Consider the following 20,127-nt stretch of genomic DNA (forward strand, 5'->3'; position numbering starts at 1 on the left):
CTCTTCGCCTCTGCTTCATTCCGACTTCTCTCCCTTCTTGATCTGTGTCCCTCTCTGCTGTGCCTTTCTCTGTTCGTCTCTGTTTCTTTCTGTCTGTGTGTGCATATCTTCCTGTCTCGCTCCCTCACACACACACACACACACACACACACACACACACACACACTCAGGAATACCTCGATCCAGCAGCCGGAGCAAGCGGAGATACCAGAGATACCACTGGTCCCAGAAGCGGTCCGTCATCCCCCCCTGAACTCATCCTTCACAGCCAGTCCCCTCAGCAGAACGTAGTTCCACCGTCTCTGACTTGAGGAGGCCGGAATTTCTTGACGCTGGGCTCACACGCAGCCTGCTCTAAGCAAATGCCTGCCTGCGAAGACAACCGCCAGTCCTCCCACACAGGCTGACTGTGCTGGAGCCCGTTTCACAGCAACAAAGGAACAAGAGCAGAACGCAGACCGAGCCTGCAGGGGCCCAAGGGGAGGTCAGAGAGGTGGGGAGGGGAGGCAGGGAAGGCTTATCACAAAGGGATTAGGTTTGAGGTGGTCTTGGGAATGAAAAGCCACAGGCAAGGCCAAGTCTTCCATTTCATTCCAGGATTTCCTGCCATCCTGGCTTCCCCTGCCTCCCATGCCACAGGCCAGTGGCTTCCCAATGGGATGGGGGTGGGAAGCCAGGAGCTCAACCGTCCTGGACTCCAAGGCTAGCGCCAAAGACCCCCAGCCTCACTCCCTCGCTCTGCAGGGACCACAGGCACACCCTGCCCAAGACTGCTAGGCCCAAGGGATCAGAAAAAGGCCTCAGACAATTTCTCCCCACGTCCTTTCATGGATCCTCTGTTACAGTGGGCACGGCATCGGCTCAGGAGTCGCACAGTCATGGGTTCAAATCCTGCTGTCACTTAATAGTTGCCTGGCTTCGATCAAGTTACTTCAACTCCCTAAGCCCCAGCTTCCTTCCCTATAAACTGGAGAGAACCGCGTTTGCCTCCCAGAGCTATTATGAGTCTCCAAGGAAAGGAAGGATACAGCCTTTCTGGTGCCGCTCTTGGTAGGCAGGGCTCTAGTGGCCATTGTCCCTTGCCCGCCCGCCCCCATCCCTCTTGCCAGATTCTGGTTCCCACGTGTCCACACATTCCATGGGTTCCCACCTCCATGCCTTTGCTCCGCTATTCCTGCCAATAGCATGTCCTCCTTACGCCCCGACTTCACCACGGCCAAATCCTCATGAATTTTCTCATGTCTAACTCAAATGCCCCAAAAGCCAAGCAGCCTCCCCTGGTGTTCCCCACTATATACTGCATTTCACTTTCTCCTTCACGCAGGACTCCACTCCCTTACTTGACCATAAACTCCATGACGCTGGGATCTCCTGCGGAATCACTGTTGTGTCCTCGTAGAGTGTCTTGGACGTGGCAAATGTTTAAGTACTTACTCACTGAACCAAGGAGGAGGCAACTGAGTCTGGGTACGCATGAAAACATGGTTTCATTTCATCACTAAGAAAGGAAGGGTGTGGAGTCCCCTGCCCCTGGACACTGCCTAGGGCCTACAGAAGGATGACAGGGCACCACGACCCTGCCCTGCTGGGGACCCATTTCACAGTGCACTGCCACCCACATGGTCAGGCTGTGCCCTAGTGACTGGGAGTCCTGCTCACAGAAATGAAACCCAAGGGGACCCCAGGTCTGGGACAACCTTGTACTCCAAGCCTAAAATCTACCCAGCGGCCATGGACACATTCATCCCAGTTTTTGTTGCAGCCTAGACCATGCCAGCAACATCTTCTCACTGTCCTCATAGACACGCTGGCATCCGGGCCTTCTGATCTTCCCTGGGGAGCTGGCAGAAGCAGACCCCTCTCAGCGTCAGCTCTTCCTGGGGGCAAGGCCTTCAAGGTGCAACAGGCTGCAGATTCTGATAGGACCCAGCCTGGGGACCAGGCATGCCAGAGAGCGGAGAGGGAGAAAGCAGCAGGGCCGGTCCCCACCAGCCTGCCTTGCCCCAGCACCACCCTCACTGTATCGTGGCTCCTCCTTAAGAGGCAGCACTGGCAGTGAGCAGACACCATTGCCCAAAAGCTGCCTTCAGGATTTGTGTATTATTTTGTGATAACCTTAAATGGACAAGACTCCAGCGTGTATGTAGTTAACACAAGAATGCAAAGCCCTCCTCCTCTCTCTCCAGAGAGAAGTACACTGATTCATACAGACCCTCCCCCTTCCTTCATGAGTAACACCATCCATCACTCAGGTGTACCGAGCACTTTTTAGCTCACATAGTATTTTCACATCCCTTATCAACTTTGGGCCTCTCAACAGCCATGCGAGGTCTACAGGATGGGGATCACTTCCCCCCTGTACCGAAGAGAAAACCCAGGTTCCCAGGGGTTAAATAACTTGCTTATGGTCAAACGCCTCGCAGGTGGCTGGGCTGAGAAAGAAATATGTGCCATCTGTCTCCTCCCAGAGAAAGCTTCTGGGGCTCTGGATTGTTCTCTGAGGAGCTGTGCCATCTTTCACGGAGAGATGGAAACCCTCACAGGAGGGCAGGATCTTCAGGGCAGCGCTGACATGCCCTGGGCACAGGCTGAGTAGTCAGCCTGCATGGGGCCACTTAGTAACAGCCTTTTGCTTTTGCTTTGGCCCCTGGCTGTGGCTGCCAAGACACAGCATCTTCAACCCAACTTTCTCTAACACAACTCAGGAGAAATCTGAAATGGGACGGGTACACCCATGGCTCCCACCATGCAGGAGACCTAGACAGAGATGGATGATGGGAAGAGTGTCTGACTGGGAGACTAAAGGCCCAGTGACACAGCACGAGCTAGAGTGCTCTGATGGTGCTAACACTACTATGCCACTTCCGGTTCTTGGGCCCCGAGCAAGAAGCTGGCCCTGTTCCCATCCTTCTGGTACTCAAGGGCAAAACATTCCACAACGCTTCCTGTTCAAAGAGAGAAAGAGAATCAAGATGATAAAGAAAAGTATGGGTGCAATCACTTCCCCCTTAAACTGTGAACCTAAGAACATAAGCATACTGTTGAGTCTGGCCCAGGATGAACCCATTCAGCCAGGAGTTTTACTAAAGATTGGCTTCAACCCATCAAGCTGGGCCCCTCGGCGCTCCCCAGCCTACCACTGCTCATTTCTCCAACTCCCACAATGCCTCATAAGCTTTACTTTAAATGTAGCCTTTCCAGAAGTTGAATAAAATGTTCCAAGAGACTGTCAGAGTTGCCATTAAGCTGCAGTGCAATTAGAAAGGATGGGATATTGGCCAGGAAAGAGCTTTATTACATTTGTGTTGTTGTTTTGTCTTAAACAATGCTTCCGCGGTGGCTCCCTCCTTCATCACGGTCAAAGCCAGCACTGTGGTCAGCAGGGTTCGCCCAGCCCACCCAGATGGCTGCAGGGACTTGCTCTCCAGGGAGACACAGAGTCCCCTGGCCCGCAGCAGCCCTTCCATCCCAGAGGCCAGTGCCCCTCGGGATGAGCAGCGGTTACTCAATGTCACAACAGAGATGTGCTCCCTTCTCTTCGCTGTTCCTTCCTCTTAACTTGGCACTGCTCTTTCTCCCTCTCTCCACCCACCCCGACATGAAAACACTGTGTTCCCGATCAGATGAAGCCAGCACCAGCGTGTGGAGCAGAAGGCAAGCAGCATGGAGGGAGGAGAGAACCAATCAAGTCCCACATCTTTCCCACTCATCTCCCGGGACGACAATGACCACTGCTTCTGCAGCAGCACCGGCGGCTCCTCTGACACATGGGGCGCTCGAACAAGTACAGGCCCCCCAGGAGGTGGCGCAGTGGCCAGTATCTCTGTGCCGCAGTGAACACTGCCCACTGAAAGGGTGTTGTCCCCCCGCCCCACCCCAGGAAATGGGCTCCACCAGGCTGCCATTTTGCCCTGCGAGCTGTGCTTCCCTTGCCACATGAATCAAACACTCCAGCAGACACCATCCTCAGCCGCCTCCCACACTGCTTCTGTGCCCTTGGCGATTAGCTCCCAAGTGGTGAAGTGAAGCCTATGGCAACACATTCACGGCAACACCCTCCACGGGATAGGATGGACACCTGCCAGTCTCGCCTAGGAGAGCCCGGTGTCCCCAGGTGAACAGGAGCCTTAGGTCCACACCTGAGGACAGCACCTAAAACAAATATCACCTATCACGCTGAAATTCAAGTCCACCGCTCCCAAGAGGCCTTTTCCCAGCTAACCTCATGCATTCTCGATCTCAGACGTTCTCAAAGTTTAATGGGCAGCAGAATCACCTCAGAGGGTGGGTTATCCATGCAGATAACTAGGCCTCACTCCCAGAGGCCTGCATTTTTAACAAACTCCCCAGATGATTCTGAAACACTGATCCACCCGCTTCTGTCCCTGCGCTCCTCTTTTACACACGGCAATGGCTTAAATCATTTAACTATTTTGGTTGGATCCTACTGTGCACCCGTCTCACCCACACACCCTAAGAGCGAGGGGGAGGGAGGGGCGCAGGGTGGGGAATCCTGAGTCCTGAATTAGAGGAGAGTCTCCTGGAAAGTAAAGGGAGTCCCGCCTCCCCCTAGGCCCACTAGAGGGCCCCGCAGAGAGGGGCTGAGAAGCTGCCGCCAGGAACTGAAAAATCAGCCTCACTCTCCACAGGCTCCAGAAAGCATTCATACCACCGTGGCTCCACCGCACACATCTGTACAATGGCTTTAAATGTCACCTCAAATACCAGGTCAGGCAGCAGGAGGGAAAGGCGGATGCTAATTAGCCTGCCTTCCCTGGCTTTTGTGTCACTTTCATCCTTGCTGACCCCTGACCTCTGCTCAAATCTTTAACTCTCCCTTGGCCGTGGGAAGACTTCACGCAGCCATTCACCTCACTGGGCTGTAAACCAAATTGTTAAATGCGGAACCATAATCCCTCTGGGACCCCTCCCCAAGAATTTATAGTTCCCCCACCAGTCACAGAACCCCGACATTGCTCCGAAGCTCCAACCACCCCAACACGCCTCCCCATGCCCCAAGAGGCAGACCTTCCCCCCCTTTCTCTGCCTTTGCAAAGCTCACCCATCCTGGACCCATGAAAAGTATTATAATCATCTCATCCCCTCTAAGGTTTTCATGATGAGAGGTTAATGTTTAGGACCTCGGGAAATATTTACATTTTGGTGAAGGACATTGCCTTAGGTCAAAGGACGGAGAGTAGAAGTCGAGGCCTTGGGTACAAGCAGTGCTGGGGAGGTACTGGGGACAAGAAGGAGGGGTCCATGACTGCACAGGCCTGTGCCTGACAGGCCGGCCTGAGGAAGGCCACTCACAGGAGCTGCTGCCTCTTCCTCCTCCCTCCCTCGCTCCCCTGACCTACCATCGCCTCCACAGATCACGGCCACCTGGTAGGTTGCCTTCTCCAGCACACCCAAATTATAAAGTACTTCCTGAAGGAAAACCAGTTAATAAGTAGTTGGGGAGACTAGCTCAGAACCCGACCCACGAGGCTCGTTATGGCCTGCTATGTTTCCCTCACCGCCAGTAAGGCGGCACCTCCATCCTCCCTCCACAAGGAACAGCTTCTTTAGCCATCAAAGGTGGTATGACTCGATGATATAAGAACCCCTCAAGCCTCAGGGGTTCACCCCCTCCCCGAGGTTTGGTTTTTTTCTCTTAACTGTTCCTCTCGTCTCTCAATTCCCACAGTTCCACCAACGTAGAATCAGGAAACCTTAAGTTGTCAGTCACCCCAGATGAAACTTCTTACCTCACCCAGCACCTGGGAGTCCCGCTATGGAGAAGTCTCTCCCTTCTCCTCGCTTCTTCCCAGGCCCACTCCATCTCCTCCAAGATCTTTTCCAAATAGTTCCCCCACAGCCAGCACATCTGCCCAGTGACAGCAGGCAAATGTGAAGTTCCCCCGGATCAAAAGGAGCCCACTGCACCATTGAAGAAATACGAATACATTTTGGTTAGCATTTATTTAGAACTAAACATTTTCTCTATAGTCCACTTCTTTTTTTGGACAATGTATCATCTGTGTACGTCCCACAGGGCAACGCGCTATCCCATCAGAACACTGACTCTCCTGAATGCCCTGACCCCACACACGTACCAGCCAATTTGAATCGTCTCTTCCTTGGCTCTTCATTTCAAAAAGAAAAGTATCAGTTACCATGAACATTTTACTTTGCAGCAAATGGATTCTGCTTATGGTTCTTAAAAATAACTGACTCTGTAAATTGTATAAAGAATATCTCTGTAATCTGTTTATACTGTTAATTTGAAGCCTTCTAGCTGTTGGGAAAGGGTGTGAGCTTTGGAAACAGACCAACTGGGTTCAGATTCCAAATCTTTTCCTAGCTAACTGAGTGACTTGAGGCAAACCACTTAACATCCCTAAATCTCAGTTTCTTCATCTTTTGGATGAAGATAAGGCTGATCTTATAAAACTTGAACAACCTTCATAAGGAAACAGAATAACATATCAAATGCTAAGCACTCTACCTGATACATAGCAGGTGCTTAATAAAGTAAGTGCATTCTCCTACGATAGAAAACAAGCTCACATCAGGTTAAAATGCTCAATTCACTGGACCTAAGTGGACAGATAAACCAGTAAAAAAAAAAAAAAACCAGCATCAGCTCTGCCCCTGAGGACAGCTCTAAGTCAAGTGGCCCTTGGGAAGTCCTGAGTCAGGGACAAGTCAGGACTCCAAATCCTCAGCTGCTCTGCCTCCCCTTCGGGCAGGGCCAGAGTCCTAGATCTTACTTGCCCTGCTGCCCACCTCATCTGGCTTCCTCCCTCTGCACTAACACAGCTTGGAAGTCAATATGGAAAAATCCTTTGACTCTGCCCACGTGAACCATGTGGACGACCCTAGAACTGAGGAGATGGGAAACTCCAATGATTCGGCTGCCCTAAAACTCCATCAATTCTGGTCTTGCAGCAGACACACAGGAAAGCCTAAAGATAGCCATGTGTAAAAAACAAAACAAACAAACAAACAAAAAAAACACTGAAAAAACCGTACAACTTCAAGAAAAAAGATGTTATAGTGTTAGGGCAGGAAGGTTTTCCTAAGCAAGACACAAAGCTCAACATATTGGCTCATATATATGTTTTTTTGCTTTTTTCTTTACTCTCTGGAAGGATATACAAATCAACTAAGAAGAATAGGGGCTGGACAACAGCAGTGAAAGAAATACTTTTCACTGTATATCTTTTTTCACCTTTTGAATTTTGACCGTTGGACTGGATCACCTAACTTTTAGAACTACATTTGAAGATGATGAAGTCAAGAATAAATAAAACTGTTCCTGGAGGGAGAAGCCCGAGCCACATAGAAAGTCCACATGGAAAGGTCATGGAAAGGAGAACTGAGGACCCACAGTGAGAACCCCAGCAAGTCCCACACCCACCCACACCGAGTGCCAGCCACGTGAGTGAGGCCACTTTGGAGCTTCCAGCCATCCCAGCACCTGGCACAAACCACATGAAACAGAAGAACTACCTGGTCAACCCTCACAATCACGAGAAATAATAAGCTGTTGTTCTAAGCCACTGGGATGGGGGGTGGCTTGTGACAGCGTAATAGAGAAATGAAACAGGGAGTCCTTGGTGAATGAGGGGCAGTTAAAGCCACAAGACTGGATGAGGTCACCAAGGAATTACTGAAAAGGATTTTACCTTATCTCATCTACCGTGTTTCCCCGAAAATAAGACCTCGCCGGACTGTAAAGACCTAATGCGTCTTGTGGAGCAAAAATTAATATAAAACCTGGTATTATATTATATTATACCCGGTATTGTATTATATTATATTATATTATGTTATATTATACCTGGTATTATATTATATTATATTATATTATATTATATTATATTATATTATATTATATTATGTTATATTATACCTGGTATATTATATTATGTTAGACCTGGTCATATTATATTATATTATATTATATTATATTATATTATATTATACCCGGTATTATATTACATTATATTATATTATATTATATTATATTATATTATATTATATTATATTATATTATATTATATTATATTATTACATTAGACCCGGTCTTATATTACATTAGAATAAGACCGGATCTTATATTAATTTTTGCTCCAAAAGACACATTAGAGCTGATGGTCCGACTAGATCTTATTTTCGGGGAAACATGGTAGAAGATGAAAGCATGGCTAGTCTCCGATAGGTAGGTATCTATTTGTCTACCTATCTTAGAACCAGAATTCTGAAGACAGAGTTGCCACAGGTTCAGGGTCAGTCACAGGAGGGCTATCTAATTAACATGCTTGCCTGAATTAAAAAGAACTCAGACTTGCTCTAACAGGAAGTAAATATGTGTGATTTGGCTGCCTGCTTTGACAACGAGAGCTGTCTTTTCCAATTCACTAATTTACAGTTCCGAGGTTTGAAAGAAAATGTGTTTAAAGCCCATATACTATATATGACATGCTAGAAAATGTATTATTTGCAACCATTTAAACTTATAGTAACAAAAATGTTAAATGTCAACTTAAATGTGTGAGGGGAATATATAGTTTTCAATATTCTTTTAGGGTATACATGCGCAAAAAATTCTGAAGCCCACTGAACTATGTATGGCGTACTCACACAGTGAGGTACTATGCAGCTGTTAAAAAAAGATGGGGCAGCTTTCTGTAAATTGATATGAGAAGATATTCCAGACCTATTGTTGGGTTAAAAGTGTAAGGCATAGGATAACACAGTTAGTACTCACTTGCTTTTGACAAGAAAGGGGTGAAATAAGTATGGATTCAGATTTGTTTATATTTGCAAAAAACAAAACTCTTAGATTCACAAGAAACTAACACTGATGGTTACCTGTGGGGAGAGGAGCAAACAGACAAATAAGGATCTTATAAAGACGTTTTTATATTGTATTAATTTTTGAACAATGTGAATTGTTATATTGTGGGGTTTTTTTAAGTCTTTCCAGGAAAAAAAAAGAATAGATAAAATTACAAAAACATGAACAATGTTAAAAGATACTCTAGGAGACAAATATTTGCCACATTGCAACAATATATCATACAAAGATTTAGTATCTCTAATTTACAAAGAGCTCCTTAAAAAACATTAAGAAAAAGTTAAGCAACCCAGTATTAAAATTAATCAAGAATATGAACTGACAATTCACAGAAGAGGAAATACAAATGATTAATAAAAATAAAAAAATGTTAACCCTTACTAATAATGATCATGGAACTGAAAATCAAAGCATAAAAGCATGCTACATTTTACCTATCAGATTTGCAATATATAAAATATACATGTATGTATGTATGTACATATAGATATATAGATATATATACACACACGCACACATATATGATCTTGCAGAGGAGTAAATTGATATAACATTTTCAGAAATCAATTTGGCAGTACCTATCAACATTTCCCAAGTGCGTAGCCTTCAACCCAGCAATTCTACTTCTAAGACTCTCCCCTCCTGCACTGCAGTGTATTCTGTAACAGCCCCAAACTGGAGATAACCCGAACGTCCAAAAAGAAGAGACTAGTAAGATTCATTATGGTACAGTTGTGCTACAATCTGTGTTATACTATGAGACCATTAAAAAAGAAGTTTTCTATGCAGTGACATGAAATGATGACCATGATACACTGTTGGGTGGGAGAAAACTATTTGTAAAATAATTTGAAATAATTTGTATTATCCCATTTTTTGTAGAAAAAAAATTACACACACACACACACACACACACACACACATCCTTATACACTATACGTATATATTTCAACGTGCATAGAAAAGGAGTTCTGGTAGGATGTACACCAAACTTTGACAGTGGTTTTCCCTGGGGGATAGGGCAAGGCGATTAGAGAATTGTACTTTATAAAATTTTATGTTGCTATAATTTTTTTATCATACGCATTCATTACTTTGGTAATTTTCAAAGCACGTCAATATTCAAACGGACTGAATTAGCAGTTCAGACCTTTCTGAAAAATGGGCGCTCCCTCGGAGCTAGAACAGTGTGTTCCCCTCTCCTCCTCCCACTCATAGGAGCTGGAATGTAAGATCATAATAACCCACGCCCCGGACTGAGCACACCTGCCCACTGGTGTCCCCCCACTTGGCTCCACAACAATAAGATTCCTATGAGTGCTCCGTGAACTGAATAAGCATTCAGTAAAACCCAACTCTTCACAGACCATTCCCTCATGGGCCATTTAGACACCTGCAGGAACTTTGGTCAGAAATGGCAACTATGTTTCATCTCGAGTTCTGGTTCTCACCAAGGGCAATGACTGTCCAGAGCTTGGTGTTAAATAAAGTTACTATCTTTCCCTTCACATGAATAAACATCTTTGAGATTATGGGGGGGGGGGATTTGACACCACAGGTAGGACGGACGAGGAAAGAGCTGCACTGTCCATCAGTGACGGCTGCCAAGACACAGCGGGAAGAGCCGTAACACACAGGCTGTGAAGCCTGCCATCTCTGCCCTTCCTTGTACTCTGACTCACTAATACTAATACTTTCAAATCTGCCATCTCTATTCACTGGAGGGAGCTGATGTTGGCAGGAGCTGGCTGAGGGTGAAAGATGGTGGCAGCTGATTGTGACTGTGTCCTGAAGTGCTGTGTCTATCAGAAGAGAACACGAAGGCATGGAGAACTGGAGGAAGGGGAAGGAGGCCCCAACAGGTGGAGATGTGGCTCAAACAGCTGCAGATGGAAGACGGAACACCTGGGTACAATGCAGGCCTGAGGTAAGCCCAGAGCCTGGGTTCCATCTGTCAGGTCTTACGAGTTCCTTATGCCAAGGAGTCAGCAATCGTGCACAAGTAAGAACATGTCTTTTACAATTTTGAAATGTCCAAGTGTCCCACTACTTGGAAATTCACTCATCTTTCCTATCCCCGCAATCAAAAACAGAAAAAAGCAAAACCGAAAAACCCAAAGCCAAAAAAATCTCAGAACTTCACGTGTTGTAACTAAAAACACTCAATAAACAAAGCCAGTCCTTCAGCTCCCTTGGGGAGTAATTGTCTACGAATGCTTCTTTTCTTTCAGCTGCTGAGAGAGAGACAGACGTGCTAAGAAGTGTGCGGAGCTCATCTTGAAACCATTAATTTTTCCAAACACCAAAGTGCAGTTCCTGTGCTTTTCCTGAGCAAGGGACAGCAGCAGTGAGGAGACTGCTGAGGACACCCCTCCACACACGTCTGCCTTGGGGGTGGGGTGGGGGGTCTGGAGGACGTGGTCGCAGGGAAGCCGTGGAGGAAGGATGGGAACTTGGAAGGCAGGGGACAAGGCCCAGGTACCAGGACCTGTCACCAGGAGGGGTTGCATAAGCCTTGTGGGCGCTGATGACTTGGGAGGAATGACTTCTTTCTAAACTGAGAGGAGACAAAGCAGAACCAACACCTCCACCTGTTGTCAGGCCCATTCTCCAGGGACCAAGTTGGCAATCACCCAAAATATTCTTCTGCCTCAGCGACCCCTCACAACCTTAGCCCGACAACCACACACAAGGGCCTAGCACAGGAGAGGTTGTCCAGCATCTGGGCAGGGTCTCTAAACCACTTTACTTTCTTCTCCTCCCCATTCAGGGACAGTATAGAGCATATAAAATGTATTATATATGTTGGATTAAGGTTTGCAAACCAAGTGGTTTACTAGTAGGGACAGGACTACGGCTGCACATGTGTGAGACTGATAAGACTGAAATAAAAAAACACGTTTTTGTGTGAAACTGAGCATAACAAAATTGAGTGATAAACACATTCACCAAAACAACTTCTGGTTCTCACCTAAAAAGTAAAGAAGTGCAAGGGCAGAAAGGATGAAAGCAGAACTCCAGAGCGATGCTATGAGTGGTCTGACTGGGCACTCCAGCTAAGGACCCTCTGTGAGGCTCTGAGCGAGACACTCCAGAACGTTCCCCCTGGACGTTCACCTTGACAATCCCACAGAGTGCTCTGCGGGCTCCAAGCCACAATACGGAAGCTCTTCCTTACAAGACCAGCTGCCTCAGACCCGTCGTGGGCCCAGGCGTCTCTCCCGAACCAGGGACCTTCTCCACCTCAATTGACTCTGGAACTTGGTTCGTTATTAAATTCTATTCTATTCTGTATAACCCTCTGTGCTTACCAGGGCACTGGCCTCTAGAGGGACATTGGCGCCCAAATAAAGCTGTGTTACTCACTCTATCTGAACCTGTGTGCCGGGACTTTGTTCCCCACTCATGTTACGAGTACCACGCAGGGACTTAGGGCCCTGCCAAGGGGTTAATGTCCCCTTGACTTTCAGGAAGAGACTGAAATGTGGCAACTGCCCTTCCAGGCGCTCACAACAGGGAAGGAAGTCCACCGTAGAGAATGCAGTTTGGTCATCCACAGCTTCCCTGTTCTTTGTCGCCCTAAGCCCATTCTCCTTAGGAGGCTGGGGACACTGTCCTCTGCAGTGTGGCCACAGAGGAACAAGACACAACAAAACCACCCACTGAGACCAGGGTAAGTCTCAGCATCTGCCTGATGGAGGCAGACTCCACGGCCAGGGTATCCCTGCCAGTCTTTACTAGACAGACATTCTCTGTCCTCGCGGACAGCGACCACTAGGTCCTACCCACATCCAACAGCGTGGCAGGGGTCAGTGCCCTCCACAGAGGACTGAATGCTTTATCACCACCAAGACTTCATACGCCAATGTTACCACTCACTAGCTGTGCGACACTGATCAAGTTGTTTAACCTTGTGGCCTCCATTTTCTTATCTGTAAAAAGACAATGCTAGTAATAGTACTAAGTGCTATAGATGTGTTGGTTTATCATTATCATCATTATTGTGTGTTCAGCCTTCACCCTCCACGCTAAGCCAGCGCTTCCCTTCGGACCACGGCGTATGCTTTTCCCATGCTTTGGAAGACTGTACCCAGCCTGCCTTCATCTGACTATCTCTGCTAATTCTGAGTCCCTAGGAAGCCTTCCCTGACCCACGCAGCTGGGCTGACTGTCCCTGCGTCTGTACCCATCACACCCCGTACTCCCTCAGTATCATATTATATTCTAATTGCCTAAATGTCTGTCTCCTCAACCAGCTCTGCTCCATTACCTTGTACCTACTACCTGGCACAGAGAATGCACTCAGTAAATACGTGTTGAATGAATAAACAAGGAAGAGATGAAGGGCCGCTTTCATTCCTTTAACAAGCACTTCCCAGGTGCCTACTCTGGGGCACACCCTGGACTGTGCCTGGAAGTACCTGAAGGAGATACCCAGGCTGCTCTCCAGGAACTCATAGTCTGAAGAGGAAACTTTCTGTCTTCTCACAGTAACTCGAGACAAAAGATCAAGGCGTGAGGTCGCCAGGTACCAGGGCAGGTGTGGCTCTCAGACGGGAATACAGGTTTGCCCAGAATGGGTCTGTTTAACTTGAACCAAGTAACAGAAGCCTTGAATCTCAGATTCTGTTTACCAGCCCCGCATGTGAAAGATAAACATAGCCGTGCATGACCTATGACAAACTAAAACTGGATTCTTCGTCACAAGGGTGGTCTATCTAATGCTTTCATGAGAAACACTGGTCAGTTCATTGCATCCACGCTGTCTGCAAACTGTCTTCACCAGACGATAAACAATGCACAAACTATGATTTCTGTCCACAGCTCCTATAGGGATTTACTCATTTTGTGCCATTTCTTCCCTTTTGAATTTCTCACTGTGTTTTATGTTTGTTTTGTTTATTAGCTTAAAGGAAAAAGGAAAAAAAGAAACATCCGGAGTTAAAGGAATATTTGTTGTTCCTTCTACTTTTCTCTTCTATAGCCAAACGAGCACCACCGCCACTCACCTGCCAAATAAAGCCGGCTGTGGGATTTTAGAGACAATCTAGTTGGCTGTACCTTTGCCAGAAGCCTTTGATAGCTCAGACTCACTGAAGGGAAAAAAGGAAACAGAATTTCTACTTATAGTAAGTAAAAACTGAAGCAACTATTCCCTTGGAGATTACATCATAGATACTTGAGGTTATGTTTTCCATCCTGGTTGCCCTAAAAATGAAGCAACATAGGATCTTTTCCTCAATAAAAAGTCTGAGCCTGGCCACCCCCAGAAGAGCAATGATGCTCCCGAACCCCAGCCTGGGGAGTGGAGGGGCCGGAGCATGGCCAGCCTGTGCTGTTGCAGCAACGTGACTGCATAGCTGTCCATCCTGGAGGGGGATTTGCAAAGAGTCACACTGCCTCCATCCTCCATGACTCACCCCAGGACTCTGGTCCCACCTTCACTACCACTTTCAGGATCATCTGTGGTTCAGCATATACGACGTCGGACAATTAAGTTCACAAACTCATCCTAGAAAAAGTGCTACACCCCTCATTGCTGAATATCACTATGTTCACCTTAGAAGCACTCCTCTTGGGAAGCTATGCACCAACACCAGAGCCTAGTCCACCCTTCAAAGCAATTTTGGAACTCTTTTTCTGGAATGGCCATCAAAGCTGTTGTCGTATTACCCTTGATGACCTAAATGTCATCAAAATGTCTTCCTTTCAATATTTCCTTTATCTTCAGGTTAAGAAAGAAGTCATTGGGGGCCAGATCAGGTGAGTAGGGAGGGCATTCCAATACAGTTATTTGTTTCCTGGCTAAAAACTCCCTCACAGACAGTGCCGTGTGAGCTGGTGCATTGTTGTGATGCAAGAGCCAAGAACTGGTGAAAAGTTCAGGTCGTCTAACATTTTCATGCAGCCTTTTCAGCACTTCCAAATAGTAGACTTGGTTAACTGTTTGTCCAGTTGGTACAAATTCATAGAGAATAATCCCTCTGATATCAAAACAGGTTAGCAACATCGTTGCAACAAGTTCATGAACTTGACTGTCAGACCTCGTATAACAAATTTCAAAGCTAGATAAAAGTGAGTTGGAAATTATCTGCCCCAACATTTCTATCCTTCTTTTGGATAATGCAGAGTAATCTAGTAAAACCTGTGACTTGGAGAATGTCCTTTCACCATGAGTACTAAACAGAGAAAACATGTGCAGAAGGCTGTGTATCGATGTATTTATATGAGGTGTGATCAAACAATATGGTGAATGTTTAAATTTAAAAAAATGTATTACAGTAAAAGACACATTGCCATTAATCCCCATCAAAATACTCCCCCTCACTTCAAACACACTTATTCCATCGTTCTTGCCACTTTCTGAAGCAGTTCTGGAAGTCCTCTTTCATGAGTGTCTTTAGTTGCGCTGTCGTGGCTGCCTTGATGTCCTGAATCATTTTGACGTTGGGGAAGAGCCAGAAGTCACACGGTGCCAGATCCAGTGAAAAAGGTGGATGAGGACGCACTGTAATGTTTTTATTTGACAGAAATTGCCATATACCAGAAGAGATGTGTGACACGGAGCGTTGTTATGATGGAGGATGATGGAGGACGGCACACTTTAAAATAGACCTTCTCTCACCTATACCTCACATCTGACTGACTGCACCTCAAACCCGACTGACAAGTTGAAACTTGTCACACACTGTTACTAAGGTTCAATGTACTGCTTCCTGTATTGAAGATCCCAGCCTTTCTGTTGGATGGCACTCGGCAGCAGCATTCACCGTATTTTGTGACCACAACAGAAAGGCTCCCTGTGACACATCACTTCTGCTATGGCAATTTCTGCCAATTAAAAACATCATAGTGTGTCCTCATCCACCTTATTCACTGGATCTGGCACTGTGCGACGTCTGGCTCTTCCCCAAAGTCAAAATGACCGTGAAAGGTAAACATTTTGAATCGATTCAGGACATCGAGGCAGCCATGACACTGTAAGTAAAGACACTCATGAAAGAAGACTTCTAGAACTGCTTCAGAAAGTGGCAAGAATGACAGAATAAGTGTGTTTGAAGCGAGGGGGAGTATTTTAAGGGGGATTAATGGCAATGTATCTTTTCCTATAATTTTTTTTAATTTAAACATTCACTGTATTTTGTGATCACACCTTGTACGTGTGCATAGGCCTGTGGATGTGTCTATCCGAATACACCTCCATATATTGTATTGGGGAAGACAAATTAGCCTAAGTAACACTGGAAGTATTAACCATCAGCACTGAGCTTGTCACTAAGGCAGCTGTGTCTCTACCAACAGATACAGTCTCCCTGGAACACCAACTGGTTTAGCGACATATAGGAAAGAAGGACTATTTGGGTACAGAGATAGCTTATTGTTTTCCCGATATCTTTGAGGTCGATTGCACTCTTAACATGGAGGTACATGAAAACATTGCTCATTAAAGTGTCACGGGATCTATTGTAAATGACACTTGCCCTGGAGCAATATGGACCATGCTCATTTCCCTTTATGACAGGCTAGAGTGGGTGGTCAGGAGAATGTCATAAAGTGCATGTCTGGATTTCTGCTAAACCTTTGACAAATGTCCTCCATGGTAGTCTTGTAGATAATATAATGAAAAATGAACAGGGTAAGAGCATAGTTGGGTGGAATTGCTGCCCATAAGCTGCAGGGCTCAAAGAGTGTTTATCAGGGGAATGCAGTGAGCTTTAGGTGGGGTGGGGGTCTCTGGTGGTGGCCACAAAGCTCTCCCTTGACTGTTGTGTTTGACCTTTTTTAAAAATTACTTCCTAGGATGACAAGATGAAAAATATGCTTATAGTATGGGCAGGTGATACAAAAGTGGCACAGTGAGCTCACCACTATGATAGATGCCCAAAGTCGACACGTGAATTTATTTCAGCAGATTTCAACACTAGGGCAAATTTTATCTCTGAGATCCACATATTAAAATAAAAATGTACATATTATTCACGGAGCAACTGCACCCCTTTGTATCACTCTAGAGAAACACTTGTGTACGTCCACGCTTGTTCACAAATGTTCACTGCTTATAAGGGTAAAAAAAAATAAAAGTAAAAAACAGAAACAACAATAGAAGAATTGCTAAGACAATTATCCACAATGAGAAATACTATACAGAAGATTTTCAAGATATGTCCCTGCATGAAGAAAAAGTTGCCAAATGATATGAAAAGCATATGTTAACCTCTGACATACGCACACACACAGAAATTTACAAATTTCTACAGATATGTAGTTATACATATAAATGCACAGAAAAGCCTAGAAGGGTCCCTAATAACTGATACCAGGATTTACCTCCAGGGAGAAACTAAGTTGGGATGAAATCAAAAAGGGCTTTGGCTTTGCCTGCAACATCTGAGATTCAGAATGTGTTGTGTTAAACTTGTATGAGTCAGCTTTCTCTTTCACAAAAACATTTTTTGTTAGTTTCAGGTGCACAAAACAATGTAATAGTTAGACATTTATCATTTATATCCCTCACACAGTGACAAACTACCTCGCCCGATCCACTACCCCTCTGACATCGCACACAGCCATGACATTTCCACTGTCTCTATTCCTAATGCTGTGCTCCGCTGCTTATAAAATATATATAAAATTATAGTCGACATTCATTATTGTTCAGCTTCAGGTGTACAGTGCAGTGATCAGGCATCTACTCCATCCCTAAATTGGTCTGCCAAATGAGACAAGTGCCCATCGGATACCCTACAAAATCTTCACAACATTATTAGTTACAGTCCCCAAATTCAGCTTTCTTTTAAAAGTCTTACTTTAGCTTTTACAAAAAGTTCAAAACTATTCCGGGCACAAATTCTTGGGCTACCCATGACCACAAACTAAGAAGGGTCGGCATTGTGGAAAGACAACAAAAAGCGACTTCAGACTACACCGAGGGTATTAGAAGCTTCGTGCCCAGATAGCCTACAAGTACCGGTGTCACTAAGCTGTTTGGTCACATCTGTAGCATTGTGTAGGATCCAATCCTGGCAGCACAATTAGGCAGGGACACTGGCAAAGGAGAATTCAACTAGAGGCAAGAAATACCTTTGGGGAGTCTAAGAAGCACGACTTAAGAACAATGAGTGAAGGAACTGAGACTGTTTAACCTCAAGATAAGAAGATTATGGAGAGACAGACAGGTTCCTTATAATACTTGAATATTGAATAATATTATTCAGATGGTGGAGTAAACTTATTTTGGGTTTTTCCAGGGGTAGATACCAGCATAAATAAATACAAGTGATTTTTAATTAAAAATAAATTTAAAAAGAAACATCCTAACTAATAAGAAGGAATGACAACAGAATAGTCTATGAGGTAAGATCATAAGCTCCCTGTCATTAGAGGTATTCAAGTGAGGGATCTATAGAAAAGTGTTGTATTTCATTAGAAGCAAACTGAGTAACCTTTAAGATCTCTAACAACTAGAATAGTCTCTGATTTCATATTTTGGCTGCAGGATCAATTTCCAATCGATGTGTACCCCCATGAACTCCAAATCCCACAGGCGGTGTACTCTGCCACCAGGTGGCAGTAGATCCCTTGGACTATGGGTCCTAAATGTTAGATGTGGTGAACAAGAAATTAGCAGTTTTCCAATATTTTTTTAAATTAATAATAATAATAATAAAGCAGACACAAGCATTGGGCCCAAAAGTAGCTCTTTCCAAAGCAACATGTAAGTATAATTCATAATTTTTCTGGTCATTTCATCACAATGATTCTTAATCACTTGCTTTTTTGTACATTCCCTTTGTACAGGATCTACAAAGAGACCCTTATCTGCTTCTGTGGGCTCCTCTCTCTGGTGTCCAGTTTCCCGACTTGCACATAGTTCCAGATCCCTGCATCTCCTCTTAATGCAAAAATGCCCCTGCTCCCTCAGCAGCTGCTACCTCCTATGTACGGCCACGTCTTTCTTCCCGACCCAAGGAGAACCAGCAAGAGGGTCAGAGAAATGCCCCCACCATTTCCTGCTTCTAGCTTTCCTGTCCCTGTACGCACACAGCTGAAGCCACAAAACAAGCAAGCGACCAACAAAAGCGAATCGGGGAGCAGCTGAATCCCCACACCGACACCAGGCAAGTATATCATTATCCTTTCCGAATCACAAAGAATAATCTCCCGCCCAGCTCTTAAAGAAAAGAGAAACTTTGCTTCTCTAGCCACAGCTGTTGGGGGGGGATGTTGCTTAAAATTTGAATACAATCAGCAACCCTTGTCCCAATCCTTCGCAACCCAAAACAGTTAGCATCGCCGTGGTTACAGCTCACTTCACAAAACCTGGTTCTCAGAAAGCGTTTCTGTCAGAGCTTGTGAGTGAAGGAAAATGAAGCGAGGCTTTAAAACAACAACAACAAAAAGACGAAGACTTAAAGCAGTTCCATCACAATAAACCATCTACCTGATTTAAGGTCCTACTCATCTTCTGGTCTTAGGTGAAACACTTCTTCCAGGAAGCCCTCCGGAGCCTAGAACTATGTTGGTTGCCCCTGCAATCTGTACCAGTATCACCCGGTACCTGCCCAACCACTGCCCCCACCTGCCTGTCACAGCCCTACACCCGCTCTACCACAGCCTGTGCTCGCCCTGTCACAGCCCTACACCTGCCTGTCACCACCTGTGCTCACCCTGTCACAGCCCTAAACCTGCCCTACCACCATCCTTTGCACACCTACCAGCCCATTTCCCTATTTCACTGCAGGATCCGTGAAGGCCTAGACTGTTTCTTTCACTACTAAATCTCCTGAAGACAGTAGGACTCAATAAATATTCCTGAAACTACGATAAACATACCTTACCAATTGACGAATGATGGTAGAGCCCAGGCCCAGACAGCTGTTCCATTGAGGATAATATTCATCCACCCCCCACCCCCCCCAAACATTTCCTGATTCCTCTTGTACCAGAATGGTACAGGACGAGGCAAACCCAGGCCCTGCCCTCAAAGAGCACGCATGGAGGACGGAAGCCAAGACAAGGGCACACAAACCTACAGCACAAAGTAGACCCACAACACCGAGAAGGAGGGGGCTGGAGAAGGGGAAACAGAGGCCTGGGCACAGGGATCACCACGCAGTTCACAGTGGCTGGCACGAAGGCTACGGACAGGCCCTCCTGGGGCCGGAGCCCGGAGGGACTTGAATAATACCTTTGCTCAGCATGTGCAGGCTGAATGCTCTGCATCCATGGTTTTACTTCTTGCAACAATTCTATGTAAAGCCCTCCCAGTACAGAGAAGT

At 45.8% G+C, this 20,127-nt stretch overlaps 1 protein-coding gene across 22 annotated transcripts in view; it reads right to left on the reverse strand.

Annotated features, from left to right (window-relative positions):
* The window catches only part of KALRN (kalirin RhoGEF kinase), a 617,732-nt gene that overhangs the window by 554,798 nt on the left and 42,807 nt on the right, over positions 1-20,127 (reverse strand). For 2 of the 22 annotated variants that reach the window (XM_019738950.2, XM_019738948.2), the window contains exon 1: positions 177-375. The exons of 17 other annotated variants lie outside the window; for them this stretch is intronic. In XM_019738950.2, coding sequence (XP_019594509.2) covers positions 177-243 — 67 coding nt within the window. In that variant the 5' untranslated portion in view covers positions 244-375. Of the gene's footprint in view, positions 1-176; positions 376-20,127 lie in introns of those variants that run through there. 3 more of the 22 variants (XM_074330709.1, XM_019738969.2, XM_074330713.1) reach the window with 2 other exon arrangements.

This window comes from Rhinolophus sinicus, linkage group LG01 (genome assembly GCF_036562045.2).
Source record: "Rhinolophus sinicus isolate RSC01 linkage group LG01, ASM3656204v1, whole genome shotgun sequence".
NCBI classification, from domain to species: Eukaryota; Metazoa; Chordata; class Mammalia; order Chiroptera; family Rhinolophidae; genus Rhinolophus; species Rhinolophus sinicus.